General features: G+C 31.7%; 5 protein-coding genes across 5 annotated transcripts; 2 read left to right on the forward strand and 3 right to left on the reverse strand. All coding sequences in view use genetic code 12, as the record gives it.

Moving 5' to 3' along the window:
- Positions 1 to 5,904: 5,904 nt before the first annotated feature.
- DFJ63DRAFT_335166 (uncharacterized protein) lies at positions 5,905 to 6,554 on the forward strand (the record flags this gene model as incomplete). The annotated part of the gene is made up of 2 exons (XM_064908169.1): positions 5,905 to 6,383; positions 6,410 to 6,554. The coding sequence occupies 2 exons, from the start codon at positions 5,905 to 5,907 to the stop codon at positions 6,552 to 6,554; spliced, it is 624 nt and encodes a 207-aa protein (XP_064762969.1).
- A 37-nt stretch (positions 6,555 to 6,591) lies between these two features.
- Positions 6,592 to 7,779, reverse strand: DFJ63DRAFT_312952 (uncharacterized protein; the record flags this gene model as incomplete). Its single annotated transcript, XM_064906083.1, has 1 exon — positions 6,592 to 7,779. One exon carries the CDS (start codon positions 7,777 to 7,779, stop codon positions 6,592 to 6,594), a length of 1,188 nt encoding a protein of 395 aa, XP_064762970.1.
- Positions 7,780 to 8,222: 443 nt separating this feature from the next.
- DFJ63DRAFT_126985 (uncharacterized protein) lies at positions 8,223 to 9,411 on the forward strand. Its single transcript, XM_064903344.1, has one exon. The coding sequence runs from the start codon at positions 8,666 to 8,668 to the stop codon at positions 9,266 to 9,268; it is 603 nt and encodes a 200-aa protein (XP_064762971.1). The 5' UTR covers positions 8,223 to 8,665; the 3' UTR covers positions 9,269 to 9,411.
- Positions 9,411 to 11,858, reverse strand: DFJ63DRAFT_127317 (uncharacterized protein). Its single transcript, XM_064903366.1, has one exon. The coding sequence runs from the start codon at positions 11,717 to 11,719 to the stop codon at positions 9,554 to 9,556; it is 2,166 nt and encodes a 721-aa protein (XP_064762972.1). The 5' UTR covers positions 11,720 to 11,858; the 3' UTR covers positions 9,411 to 9,553.
- A 6-nt stretch (positions 11,859 to 11,864) lies between these two features.
- Positions 11,865 to 14,600, reverse strand: VPH1 (H(+)-transporting V0 sector ATPase subunit a). Its single transcript, XM_064906975.1, has one exon. It carries the CDS (start codon positions 14,434 to 14,436, stop codon positions 12,037 to 12,039), a length of 2,400 nt encoding a protein of 799 aa, XP_064762973.1. The 5' UTR covers positions 14,437 to 14,600; the 3' UTR covers positions 11,865 to 12,036.
- Positions 14,601 to 15,065: the final 465 nt, after the last annotated feature.

Here is a 15,065-nt window from a genome sequence, read left to right on the forward strand (position 1 = left end):
CATTGACTGTGTCCTCATGCTTTTGAACAAAAGCTTCCGATTCCGATTTATGTTTTGCAATTTCTTTTTTCAAAGCCTCAATCTCATTTTCATGGTTTTGGATAGAAATTTCCTTTTCCTTAACAGAAGTGTCAGACTTTGAAAGATTAGATTTAAGATCTGCTAATTCCTTTTCTAATTCCTTCGTATTACTCAAACTGGAATTTAAATCTGCCTTGAGCAGCTTTATAGTTTCTTCGTGCTCGGATTTAGCTTGACTAAGAGACAGCTCAACTCCAGCTTTCTCTTCAGTAATCTTTTCAATATTATCGTTTAGATTTTTTGATTTACTAGTCAATTCATCAATCTTGATATTCAATTCATCAAGAGACTTACCGTGAGCGCTGATTAGATCTTCCTTCTCAGCTTCATGTGTATCTTTGATTGAGCCTAAAGCCTTATCATGATCAGTTTTAGCAGCTGATAGCTCTGATTCTTTGGCCGACAAGTCTTCTGTCAAAGTCTTTAACTTATCTTTTAAGTTCGACAATTCTTCGCTTAATGCTTTTTCTGAATTGTTAAGTTTAGACTCTAATTCCTTGAAAGATGCTTCAGACTTTTCTAAAGCAACATTAGAACTGCTGAGGTTTGCTTCGGATTCAGATAATTTTGCATTCACAATTTCCAACTCAGATTTCACTTGAGCAATGCTTGTATTCAACTCTTCCTTTTCAACGGCTAGGCGTTCCAATTCTTGAGAATGTTCACCCTGTAAGGTCTCGAGGTATTTCTCCTTAGATTGTAAACTTTCAATACTCTTTGCATGGTCATCTTCTTTCACCTTTAAGCTGTCTTGCAAGGAAGTAATTTTTCCTTCATAGTCACTCTTGAGAGTATCAACTGTAGCTTGTAATAAATCATGCTTCAGAGACACTTCGGCATGTGCCAGTTGTGCATCCTTTAATTGACGGGATAGTGCAGTATTCTTGTTAGTTACATCTTGCAAGGCAGTATCATTATCTTCTGAAAATAACTCAAATTTAAGAACTTCATTAGATAAATTCTCCTTCAATTTTTGAACTTCAACTTGGAGACCCTTGTTATCGGATGATAATTGGCTATTTGAAGCATTAAGCTCATCCACTTTCTTTTTCAATAATTCAACTTCGCTATTAGAATTTTCTTTTATTGAAACTAATTCTTTTTCAATTACATCTTTGGCCGCTTTAAGCTCAGATATTTCGTTGATAAAGTTTTGAATACTTGATTCTTTTTCAGAAAGTTGTATTTTGAACTCTTCAACTTGACTATCTGATGCACTTTGATTTTGTTTTAATTCTTGGAAAGCAACAGAAGCGGATCTTAACTTATCCATCAAATGTTCATTGGTAGCTTCAGCATCTTGAAGTTTATCCTGCAAGTCCTTAGAAGCTGCGCTATTCTGAGCATTTATCGCATTTATCTTTTTATTCAAGGAGTCTATTGAAGTAGTCAAATCCTTATTTGATTTTGATAACTTTTCAATTTCTTGTTCATGTGACCTCTTCAATCTAGCCACCTCACTCTTAGTGTTTGCCAATTCTCTTTCTAAAGCTTTAATAGAATTTTCACCATCACTTTTCTGTTTTTTAAGTTGGAATAAATCACGAGTCATATTGTTAATACCATCTTCTAATTTTTTCTTTGCAGATTCAGTACTTTCTAATTTTTGTTCCAATTGCCTAAGAGCATCACCCGAAATATTTGCACGTTTCAGAGTATCTTGAAGTTCTTTTTGATATTTCATTGATATGCTTTCAAACTCATCTTTAGATTGTTGCATTGTTTCAAGACTTTTTCGAGTGTTATCATATGTTGTTGAAAGAGTTGAGTGTTCAGATTTCAAAGATTCAAGTTCCGAAGTAGCATTTTTCATGTTCTCTTGTAAGGAAGAATAAGATGTGGTCAATTCCTCGAGTTTTCCACTAAGATCAGTTCTATTTGCAAGAGCCTTTTCCTTTTCATCTAAAAGTTCCCTCTTTAAACTTGAAACCTTTTCTTCAACCTCTTCAAATGCCTCATAAGTTATCTGAGCTTTTGGTTCAGCAAGTGGATCATGGAACAATGCTCTTCTAATTCTGGAAAAATTTTCTCTGATTAGATTAATATAGATTCTATCAAAATAGACTTCCGGTAAACCTGTTCCATCGTGACGGTCTTGAACAGACATGTCTTCAAAATTTTTGAAAATTGGATTATCTCTGAATTGTTTAACCTTTAATGTGTAGTTGTCCTTACCCAATGACTTCACTAAAATTGCATGCAAATCAGCTCTTGAAGTAGGAGAGTCTTTAGTTGAAAATTCATAAGTAATACCCAAAAGAATAGTTACCATTCCTTGCACTAAAACTTTCAGTTCGGATGAATTGTTAGAAACAAATGCCAACAATGATCTAACGATAGACGAATCACTTAAAAAGTCATTAACAGCTTCAAAGTCTTCATATAACCAAACAGAAAGTAACATCAAATATCCTATGGAAATTCTTGAATCCATATCATCTAAAGTAGTAATTAATAAACCTGAAATGGCTTGAATGCTTTTCATTACTTCTTCTCCACGTTCTTCATCTCCAGTTTTAACATTGGCAGAAATCCTCTTGTTGCCTTCCTCATCTTCAAACAAGTATAACATTATTAAAGATGCGAACCAAACTTTATATGGATTAAGTTTCGTGTCTGCATCATAATCCATCAAAACTGTAAATATGTTTCCGAATTGTGGTAAAGTGAGATGTTCGACTCCATTACCATTTCCATTTCTATGAGCATCGTCGAATTCACCATTTCCATTTGCTTCTTCTGATTCCGCTATACTAGTGTAATAATCTGGGATGGTGTATGCCTTAATTTGATCAGTGAGAAAAGCTGATTTTGATTCGAGATTGTTCTTGAAAAATGCTTGTAAACACTTTGCAGCACCTACTCTAATGTCAAAGTTATGAACTGAATTAATGAATAATGCCCAGTTAAGCAATGCTATGGTAACCGGAATAGCTTTATAATTTTGGAGTTGACTTGGCAAAGATGGATCTAAGTAAGGTACATCTATTTGAGAAAATTGAAGTTGAATAGTAGCATTACCTGCTATTAGTTCAGCAGCTGTCAATAAAGATATTGATCTTATGGTATTGTTTGTGATGGATGAGAATACTAATTTCAAAACAATAAATAAAACTCCACTATTGAATAATTGTTCTTGATTTTGAAGAACAAATTCATTATCTTCTGACACGAATGTTTTGCAAATTTCTAAAGCAATGGTCATATTTTGTAATCTTTGTTCAGTCCAAACAATGGGTGGAACTAATACTGGGAATCCATTTTCATCAAATACTCCTTCTTCATAGATCTCGTCTACTGGTTCACCTAAAAGTCTTGCAAGTTTGGGAACACATTGAGTTTCAAGGAATAATTTTTGATTAGATGCGTTATATTGTAATAAATTGGTGATTAATGTGAGACAATCTTGAACTAAGATAGATCCTCTAATACCTCCTTCTTCCTCTATTATATCAAATAAGGAATCAAATGTGTTTTCAAATGCCACTAACTTTTGAATATTGAAATTATTATTGACAACTGCCATTAGTAATAAGATAGCTTCATTTCTGATTGGATCATTGCTGTCATTTAATAGGGACACTAATGTAGATAATGAAGTTGGAATACTTAAAAGACAATCTTTGGTTCTATTGGGTCTACTAGATACTAAACCTTCTAATAATTGAAGGGTATATAGTTTTATATGAAAATCTTCATTTTCTTGAACTATTTCAAGTAATAAACTTAAGACATCTTCACCTTTGGTTAATTCATCTGCTATCCAAATTGAAATTTGATCCATTGATAAATCATCTATCAATAATGGTGATGGATATTTACCATTAAGTATACGTGATTGTTGAGAAATGAATCCTCTTGTTAAATCTTCATCACCTTCACCTCGTATCAATAATATTAATAAGGTTTCAAGAATGGCTTTCACAACCACTGGATTCAGACTATCCTTCGAAAGAGTTGATACCAACGGCCTCAAACCATATTCCACAACTGTTTCACGGTATTGACGACTAAAACTTTTCAATCCAAGTATCGCACTACGTCTATCTGATGACAACGTAGCATGTTCAAGTCTGTTGCATAGAGTAGGTATAGCTTCCTCGACCAGCTGCACTTGATTCTGCTGATTCAATATACTATTCAAGTAATCCATATACTAATGCAATTTATGTTTGGCAATTGAAATGTGTAGCCTTCCAATATTTGACTACTATGATCTAAAGAACAACGTTGGCCATAATCGAGCAGAAAAATCGTATCAACAAAAAAAAATATCACGAACCTTTTTTTAATGGCGCTACCACCAAAGATCAAAAATAATTAATTAGTTAATTAGATATAATCGTTAATGCTTAACTAACAACGAAAAATTGTTTCAAGTATAAATACAATTGTCGAACGATCTTTAGATTAGAGAGATATTTATTAGGTACAGAAAGAAGATATTTTTAATATAATAATAGACGTTAAAGCTTGTAGAGTTACCAACCACCTGTAAAATTAACCACACTTTGTGCTTTTGAGATGTAACGTAAAAAATAGCTATTGCTCTTAGGAACAAATTGATGTTGAGGCAAGAAAGGAACTTCAACCAATTTAATCAGGTACCTGGATTTCAACTCTTCTAGTTGTTCGAGAGATATCTCTGTCGTCCACGAGGACCATTCAGGGTTCAACAGATAATATATAGCTTCAGTGGTTACAGGATATCGGTCAAGATTCATTTTGTAAAGAATTCTTTGCAGCAGAAAGTTCTAACTGAAATATTTTGTCGACTTCTAACAGCATTATGTCTATGTTGTGTAATAAAAATATTCAAACTTCACAATTGTTACGAATTATCACATATTTATACTAAGTACAAAGATAGCATAACATAAATACATCACATCGGAGGCAAAGAGACCGTAGCATAACGAAAATATTTGGCAATAACAATAATACTTTTATTATTTCCTATTTAGTCGACGCAAAACATTTCCCAAAATGGATTTAGGTTTTGTCTTAAGAAGGTGCGAAAGCCGTTCCCCGATTTTAGATCCTTCTTCTCTCTCTCCTTCGTATAATCTATTTTTTATCAGTCGTTTACAATTATTTTTGAATTGTCGTGTTTTGTTCAAGAAAATTCAATTGATCAATTTTTTACTTATAGATCACAGGCCCTTTAATAACTACTACCAATCCTAAGAAGGTAAGATCTAACACAAACTTTAACCAATCCATCTATATGGTTACATGTTGTGGTAAATGGTCAAGAGAGTAAATCGTTACAAGCACTAGTTTAGATCATTTATGTAGAAACATAAGAGATATAGTAACTCCAAAATTCTGGCTACCTTTTAATGAAAGATGTAAAAAGCGTCCTTTAATATCAATATATCCTTATTCTAAATAGATTAATAGCTATATCTCGATACATTCTCTTTATATAAAGCGTTTAAACAACCAATAAATTAAAATTGGTGATTGATTAAGGCTTGTAAGTATTTACAACAAATTTTTAAAATTTAGCCGCCAAAAGATTTATTTACTATATAAACCACAAAATTTGACCTCCTTTAATTTAATTATTATGTATCACTTTTTCTTTCTTTCTTTCTTTCTTGAATTCATTACCATAATACATCGACTACTGAATTTATATTCATGTCATAATAAAGAATTTAGAATTTTAGGAAATACTTACTGTCAATTCAATATTTGATATATTTAATTTGTTATAGTTGATATCATCAATAGAATAATTTTCATTTTCATATTCTTTATCCCATAATAAGTTTAATCATTTAAAGTTGTAAAATGAATTCCGAGAATTTGACGAATATGATATTACAAGCTAATGGCCCGCTGACTTCAACAACCATTTTAAATTTAAAATACGAAATCTTGTGTAAGATCTACACAACTAAAATTGATCAAATTCAAGTGGTTGAAGATCAGTTACCTTATATTCAAATAGATCAAGATCAGTTAGATCAAATCGAAAGAGAAAATATTCAATTAGGTCAAAGGCAATTAGCTATTAATGGATTTGACATTATTATAAACCAAGAATTGGTATTTGAAATCATAGATCAGATCAATGAAGTAAAATCAATGCGTGTACCAATTATTCACGATGAAGAAATCACCATTAACACTCCTAACTTTATCATTGTTCCTACTGAAAATCCTCTATTTATTTTTGAAAGCTGTCATAAGTATTTGAAAAGATTTATAATCGCTTATATGGCTATTAATGAAGTTGAAGAAGGAGATAAGGTTAAAGTTGAACTCGGTAAATATTTAAAGACAGGATCGAGGTGCGAAAGCCGTGTCTCATTTTTAGACCTTCATCTATCATCTACATAGCTTCGTGTTTGGATCCAGAAAATGCCATTAACGCTTTAGCATTTACATTGAGAGTCCCCTTGATTACATCCATCAGTCTGAGAAATACAAGATTTAGTACTGTGAATAAGTTTTCTCTCTAATATTATAGAAAAAGCTAGACTGCCTATACAAATAAATCTATTCGTCATATTTAAATTCAGCAGGTTTTATTTCTCCAGCTAAATAATCACCATAATGTAAAGTATTATGGAAATCATCACTCTTGAATGTCATTTGATGATGAGGTAAAAATGGAACTTCACATATATTAATATTAAACTTTAACCTCAAACGCATGATACTGTAGTATATCTTCATTTTAAAGTCTGAAGACCAATCTGGATTCATCAGGTAATATATGGCTTCTGTCTTGATAGGAAAAGCTGTGACAAATGGATTTAGAGCATACCATTCACCAAATTGGAAAGGAACACCATAAAAATATAATGTTTTTGTCAGGAACAAATATTCCATTAGCAATCTGTCTTTAATTGACCTTTCGAATCCAATGAGTGTAACCTTATCAAATGAACTCGAAAAGACTTGATAATAAGCAGTTTGAAAATTTCGTAAGGTTAAGCACTTGATTGTAACATTCTTAGAAAAGAATACAGGCCAATTATGACTGGTGACAAGATCGTAACATTCAAAGCTATGATTAACTAACTTTGGAAATTTGAGATCTAAATAATCTGTACCAATTAATCTAACTTTTTGACCTAGATGTAACTCTTCGAGATCTTTTCCTAACCAGGAAATTGTAATTGGTATGTGTGTGTTCACATTCTTATGATATTTTATTCCCAGTTCTTCATCCGAAATGAATGGAATACTTGGCATAATATCTGTATCAAATCGGAAGCCAATGGGATTCAAATTAATGAAGTATTCTAAGGCAGGAATCTTAAAAGGATCAGGCTTTTGATGAGATACGATCTTAAAAATATAAATTTTAAACTTAAAATTTCCCAAAGTTCTCAAATCATTTGCCTTCAATAATAGTTCGATCATTGAACTTCCATTATCTTCAAGTCCTAATCTGAATTGCAAAGTAATTGTCACAGGACTCAACTGATTTTTGAACTTATGTGCATTATCGAATAACAAATTCAGGTGGTGTTCATAATCAACAGTATAATTGTTATGGAGCAAAATTGGACCAACTGTGGGAATGTCAGGAATTATAACTCTTTCTAAGTCATCATCCAAAGTGGTATCAACAACAAGCACCAAGTCAGTAATTCCCCTAAGTTCGTTTGGGATCGAATGAGCCCCAGAGTTTTGAGAAAAATTGTTATTCGAAACGTGATTCAGTTCAATATACATTGCGTTGATGGTAAACCTAAGATAAAAAGATATTTTAAAAATTTTGCTAAATGTATCAGGACTATTCTCTATTTATTCTAATTCTAAAGTGTGCATAACAAGATTCATTTGTATTCAGATCATCAATTTTTTATACTCATTTAAAATAGGGAAAGTTTAATCATACTAAAATCGATCAATGGTGCAAAAATGCTGATTTTTTAATAACTTCCTATTTAGTCGACGCAAATTAATTAAAAGTGTTCATTTTTTCGGAACTGATAACCGTTCAATTTCATAGATAGTCGTGCGTGGACCAGGAAAGTTTTATTTGCAAGACCTGATAAAGCTTTGTAACGTTGTTTCGAATTTGTTTTACATGAATTATATAATTTATCTTATATTTCAAAAAGCCTTATATAAAACGCAAAAGCTTTCCTTTCTATTCAAATTGTATTTGAGTCTTATTAATTTTAATGGATTTTCGTTGATAACACTTGTTATTTGATATTTCTAACCGTCTGATCCAATAATAAAAAATATGTCATGTCTATTTGAGAATTCCTTACTTTGGTTGTTCCTTTGTACTCGATGGTAATTATACTCTATTGAGCTAAAATTTACTATTTATTTTGAACCAACTGATTTTGTTACCATTAAAATGAAAAAGTTCGGAGATATTTATTCGCAATCATTATTTTTTAAATTTTAATTCCTTTTTTGTTCATTTCCAATGTGACCTATATCAATTCGCTTTACATCTATTTAAAGTTAAGGTGTTTCATCTCTATCAAGTTAAAAACTTTTCACTATCTGGTATTCTTACTAATTTTAGGTTGCTAACAAGATTGAAAGGGGTATCATTGTCTCATATACTAACTAAACTTAGGTTAATTACAAAAACATCATGATATCCTCAGGAGAGTTCACTTACCATGTTCAAACCAAATTTTGGCCAACTATTTTAGATTATCGTCAAATCAACAGCCAAAAAGTTCATTATATTTGTTCAAGATGGCTCAAGACTTGTCAGAACGTTATCGTCATCAACAGTTCCAATTTCCTTAACGAGGAAACAAATGGTCGGATAGACCATATAATCAATATTCTAGGCTCTCCAGAGATTTACCACGGTGATTATTTCGGACCTGCAATGAATCAAATTGAAAGGTTTCGTCCACGTTACAGAGAGGTAATTGAAGATGAGGCAAGAGATATCCCAATCACGTTAGAAATTCACTTACGTGATTTTGTACTCTTGTACACGAAGTTAAGTCTTGTACAAAGATTATCGGTGAAGCTAAGACTCAAGATGTACTTAATGTGTAATAGGCGTTTTAGATTACTGGATAGAGATGTTTACAATGCTTTTGTTGACTATGACCAAAGCGTCCTTCAATTAAATCCAAAAAACTATTTAATACGTATTCATAACTTGGTTTCTGCTAATGGTGCTACAATGTCATCCTACATCGGCTTGCTTAAAGCTATTGAGATTTTGACATTATAGTGATTCCAGCATCACTTCTGTTAATTTTGTTTCTTCTGTTGCTTCTGTTGCTTCTGCTGTTTCTATTATTTTTTACATTTTTAATATTTCGGCTATATTTTACATATTTCATATTTCTGTCCTTTCCTAACTTTAATTATTAATATATAATAGTTCGTGATCTTCTTTTCCTTCTGTTATTTCTGTAAAAATCTTGCATATTTGCAAGTCTTTATATTTCTTAAAACAAAATCAATTGAATTTGTAAACTAAATAAGCTTTATGTAAGATATAGAATTATATTTCTCAACTTGACTCATAGTCACTCTCTTCAAGCTGAATTTGAGGAATTTCAAAGTCGGACGAATCACTTTCATCTTCAACATCTTGTTTCAATAATGAACTTGAGGTAGTTGCTGAGATTGGAGCCACAGAAGATGAATCAGTTGTACTGTTCGATATAGTTTCAGTTATTCTTGATTCCAGTTGAGTCATTGTAAAAGTAACATGATTACCAGGTACAGATTCGACTTTTTGGCGTTTAGGAACTGATTCTTCTTCAATATGTTCTCTAGATTTGACTTGAGGTGTTATCTCTTCCCTTTCTAAATTTTCAATGATTGAAGCAGTAGCCAATTGAAATTCACTTTCATTTTCATCATCCTCATCATCGTCTTCGGAATCAAGTTCCATATCATTAGTTTCTTCTACTTCTACCTTTTTGATGAATATAGGTAATGGTGGGAAACGAGGATTAATAAAAACACTAATTAGTGGATCATTACTTAACAATGATGAAATTATAGGCAATAATGAGACCTTTTCATATCCAGGGAATAAAACAGCATTTCTTAACAATACAACTAAATCTTCTGGAATAATGTTTTCATTATTGTAATACTTTGCATTTACAGTTTCAATAATTAAGTACCTCATAAGTTTGTAGTGTTGGGTTGGAGGTAAGCTAACAATAGGAATGACGGAGTTGAAAAATTGACGAACAATCTTAATAGTCAAGGAAGGAATCGATTGTGAAAATAAATGTTGATGTGACAATATATCTGATAATGGAGTTGATTGTGAATTGTTCTTCTTCCTCTGCTTTTTTGAGCCTCCGTTGTTTTGATTAACTTTCTTATTAGCAGTAGCTTCCTGATCCAAAACTCTTGGTTCGACCAAAATGAGAGCGACGTCAATGAATCTTAACAATGTTGAGGAATCACCTAAGTTGGAAATTAGTGACAATAATGAAGTAAGAGAGGAAATTAATTCACGATAAACCATTTCGTTGTTTAAGATATGATCGACATCAATCTTCTTATTTTTGAATGGGATTAAAGTTTCCAAGAATGCAACAATATTGAGGAAATGAGGTAATAAACTTCCTCTATAAACAAGAGTGATGTGTTTTAACGTTTTAATAGCATTCAAATGATTTAATAAAATGGTGGATGTAACAATATTCTTAATGTTATTATCACGAATATCGTTTCTGAATGAAGTAAACCTTACATTAATGGAGCAAACGATTTCAATGGCTATTAAGACTAATCCCAATGGAACTCTGACTCCATATGAAGTTTTTGTACTGAGATATGCTTCAAGTAAACCTAATAATAATTCAACTCTTGCGGAAATTTGGAAAATTGATTTAGGATCATTGACATCAATCGACAAATCAGTTAAAAGTTTATCATCTGATCCTGTAGATGCAATCTTTTCCACTAACTTCTTTAATTGTGAATCATCATTAAGATTTAAGAATTCACCATACACAACCATGACAGATCTTAATTCAGATACAATATGTTTAACATCATTTTCCCATTTAACTTCTGGCTCAGTCTTCTCAATAATTGGTAATGATGCTAATGTCTTAAATATAATCTTCTTTAATTTATCAGGGAAAGTAATGAAATCATTCAAGTTTAAGAATTCAAGTAATCTGGCTCTTAATTTATTACCAAATGGTCTAAACGTAGTTGGATGTAATTTTATCAACTTATGTAATGATTTAATAAGTAAATATGGATTGTAATGTAATTTCTCCATGTACAAAGTGATAATAGGAGCCAATCTTGGAGTTAATATCTCTCTAGTTAAAGTTGGTTTACCTCTAATGTTATCACATAAATGATTCAAAGTATCCACCGTAGTATTCAAGATTTTGATATCAATAGTTTCATTATATGATTCTAAATTTTTCATCAATTGAGAAAAGAAATTAACACCTTCTTGAGATAATATAGTGAAATTATCACCCAATACTCTAATAAGAGAAGTTCCTGCCCATTTGTTGTATAAATTAGGTGATCTAGCAAGGTTCAATGTTCTTGATACTAAATGTTTGATATCAGGTTTAGAAATATCATTCAATACACTCTTGTCATAGTGTAAAGTGGATAAAATAGGAATAATGGAGGATGGAGATGATTCCAACTCCTTCAAAATGACATTAAAAGGTAACGACATTTTATTCTTCAAAGTATTGATTTCAATAAAGGATTGAATAAATATATGATGGCTGCCTTTCTGATTTTAATTGTCAATGTGAGATGAGGACTGGAGAAAAATTATTTTTTGTTTGCACCTAAATGTACGTCTACACAAAAAATGAGTATAGCAAAAATATTAAAATGGAATTAAATATATATAAAGTTATAATTTTAAAGTATAAAAAGAAGTCTGTGAAACACTTTAAACGTATCTAAAAGTTGGGATTGTAATGTCTGTCCATAATGCAAGTATGTGGATGAATAAAAGAAAAAAAGACGAAGGAATGGTAAGGCTTAAACAACATTAGCTAATAAACCTTCAAAACCAAATGGTTCATATAAGGCACCTTCACCTTCAAAATATTTAGACATGGATTCAACCCAATGCAATCTCAATGAATGTAACATGGCTGAAGTACCTTCCATGACAACTAAGATAACAACGGTTAACGAAAGCCACATAGCGAATAAACAAACAATCATTATCACTCCGACAATTCCTGGAGTACCGAAACTGATACCAATAGTCATAGACCATAAAACGGAGGATAATTGAGCATGAGCTAATGATAAAGCCCACAATCTCAAGTAGGAGGCTGTGTGGGACACACAATTCAAACAGAATTCAATAGTATGGATAACTTGATGAATCATAATATCACCAAAATTATGAGCTTCATGTTCTTCATCATCATCATGAGCGGTATCTTGTTCATCAGCATCATCAGAAGTTAATTCATCTTCAGTGGCTAATTGTTGATATTGATGTTCTCTTTCTTCCTTTTCAATTTGACCCTTAAGGTATAATGGTTTAACTAATAATAAACATGGAACACAAATTAATGCAATGACTAAAAGCACAGTTTGAACTTTTGCTTGACCTGAATATAATGGTTCAGCAACAACACCAGGAGATAAGAACATAGAAATCAACATATTTAATAAACCAGGTGGTTGTTGTTGTATAGCGTACCAATCAACTGTCCATTTATAAACAATACATAAGGCCAAATATCCGAAAATACCTTGCATAAAGAATAAACCAGGAATAAAGTTACCAATAATATCGATTGGACTCTTGAAATAGACGTAATTGACCAATGAAAAGATAAATGAATATGACATATGAGTATAACCCATTAACACTGATAACTTCATCTTATAAGAATTGGAAAACAATAAGGCATTTTCAGTACCGTGCCATGCTGAATCTAAACCAAAAATATAAGTTCCCACTTTTTTAGCATAAACAGTTTCATGAAGTTCAAATTCACTTGGCCAAACCCATCCTGATGTGAATAAAGTCATGGATTTGGAGAAAAGATCATTATACAATAAACCGGTATACATGGAGAAAATACCCATGAGCAATAAGATATAACGACCTGTGAAAGCCATTTCCGAAATTTCATCTAATTTAGAAGCACCAATTTTCTTTTCATTTAATACTAACATTGCAGCTACTAAAGTTAAAATAAAACCATGACCTAAATCACCAAACATAATGGCGAACATAAATGGGAAAGTAATAATGGTTGGTAAACCTGGATTAACTTCTCTGTAAGTAGCAATACCATAGGCATCACAAATATTTTGGAAAGCTGAGGTGAATTTGTTATTACGATGGAAAGTTGGAGGAGTTCTGGTGGTGTCCAAAACATTGACAATAGTTGGAATGGTTTGAGAATTATCCGATTCTTTGATAGTAGTAGTTAAATTAGTAATTTCATCTGTTGGAATCCAACCTTCAGCAATTAAAGATTTTCTAGAATCATCATAATCACAAAGATTCATAGTTTGGTAAACTGCTTTTTCTCTGGCAATAACTTCCCAAAATTTAACTAAATCTCTTGAAATAGCAACTAATTCGGAGGTTAAAGCATTTTCAGACTCATTCAAGACGGTAGCTAAATCAACTAATTTAATATTGGTTTCATTTAATTGATTGGCTCTGAATTCAGCCGTTGAATCAACATTATAAAGATCAGCATCTAAGGATTCACAAATTTTCTTTATACGTTCATAAATAATAGTACCATGAGAAAAGATGATGAAAGAATTCTTACGAACATAAGTTTTAGATTTTGAATCATAAACTTCTTCAGCTAATTCTTCACTATGATAATATAAATTACCTCTTAAAACTCTCCATAAGATTTGTTGTAAAGTACCAACTTTTTCACGATTGATAACACCACTAATGAAATTAGATGAATGACTATCAGACACAGCTTGTGATTCTAATTGAGAAAGGAGAGCTGTTTCATCATTACTATCACCAGCAGGACCAGCATTAGAAGCAAAAAAGTGATCAACAGCTTGAATGGTGAATTTTAATTGTTTTAAATCTTTTTGTTTTTCATACAACGATTCAGTAGCATCAATCAATTGAACTAATCTGTCTTCTAAGATTTGAGCATTTTCAACATGTTCATCAATTTCTGATTCAGCAACAATAGGTTGTAATTCATAAGGATAAGTCTTAATTGGGATACCTCTTTCATCTAATTCCTTTTTAAAAAAGTTGAATTGACGTTCGACATTATCAAGACGACGCAATTCTTTAACAAAGGAACGTTGAAACTCATTGACTTTAGAGTTTAAATCTCTGAATTGGATTAAGTTTAATTGGCCAATTCTATAAATGATGGATCTGGCAACTTCATTTGGGGCAAAGAGTTGAATTAAACTCATTTCCGCCGAACCTAAAAAGAACAACAGTTAGTAAACCATATTAATTGACAGGGGAAAACGTCTCAATGGCGATACATACGAAAGATAGCCTCGTCCTTCTCCAGCATGATTGTTTAGTTTGGTATTATGCTAGAAGTTTGAACAGCTATTGCTAATTTATAACTACTTTTCGTTATCACTCATGGCTGTTTTCGACTAATTAAAATTAGATGCTCATTCGTTTGTCGCTCTTCGAAATGCCAATTTAGCAATATTGCACGACCAGGCTCAATTCGGTACACCGTATTTACAGGGGTAAATATAAAAATTAGTATAGATATTTTATTAGTATAGTAGTTAACATAGAATAGACGTTAGACTAAACAAATATGATTATAAGGAATAAGAATGTATTCTACTTTACAATTTTTCATCTTGATGCACGAAAGCTGTAATCAGTTGAATAAATATCGTAGTTTCTTATTGTCCGTTTCTACCATACTTCTCTCATTTCTGCCAAGCATGAAATATGTTATACATTTACGAGTATAAACCATCCAGGCATATCATACCATGCTTCAGTCCAGTTATACATTCAGAAGGTACTATCTCATGAAGGTGAAATGAAACTTTTAGATAGATTCGTGGTT

The sequence above is a fragment of the Scheffersomyces coipomensis genome (genome assembly GCF_036884675.1).
Source record: "Scheffersomyces coipomensis strain NRRL Y-17651 chromosome Unknown DFJ63scaffold_3, whole genome shotgun sequence".
NCBI classification, from domain to species: domain Eukaryota; kingdom Fungi; phylum Ascomycota; class Pichiomycetes; order Serinales; family Debaryomycetaceae; genus Scheffersomyces; species Scheffersomyces coipomensis.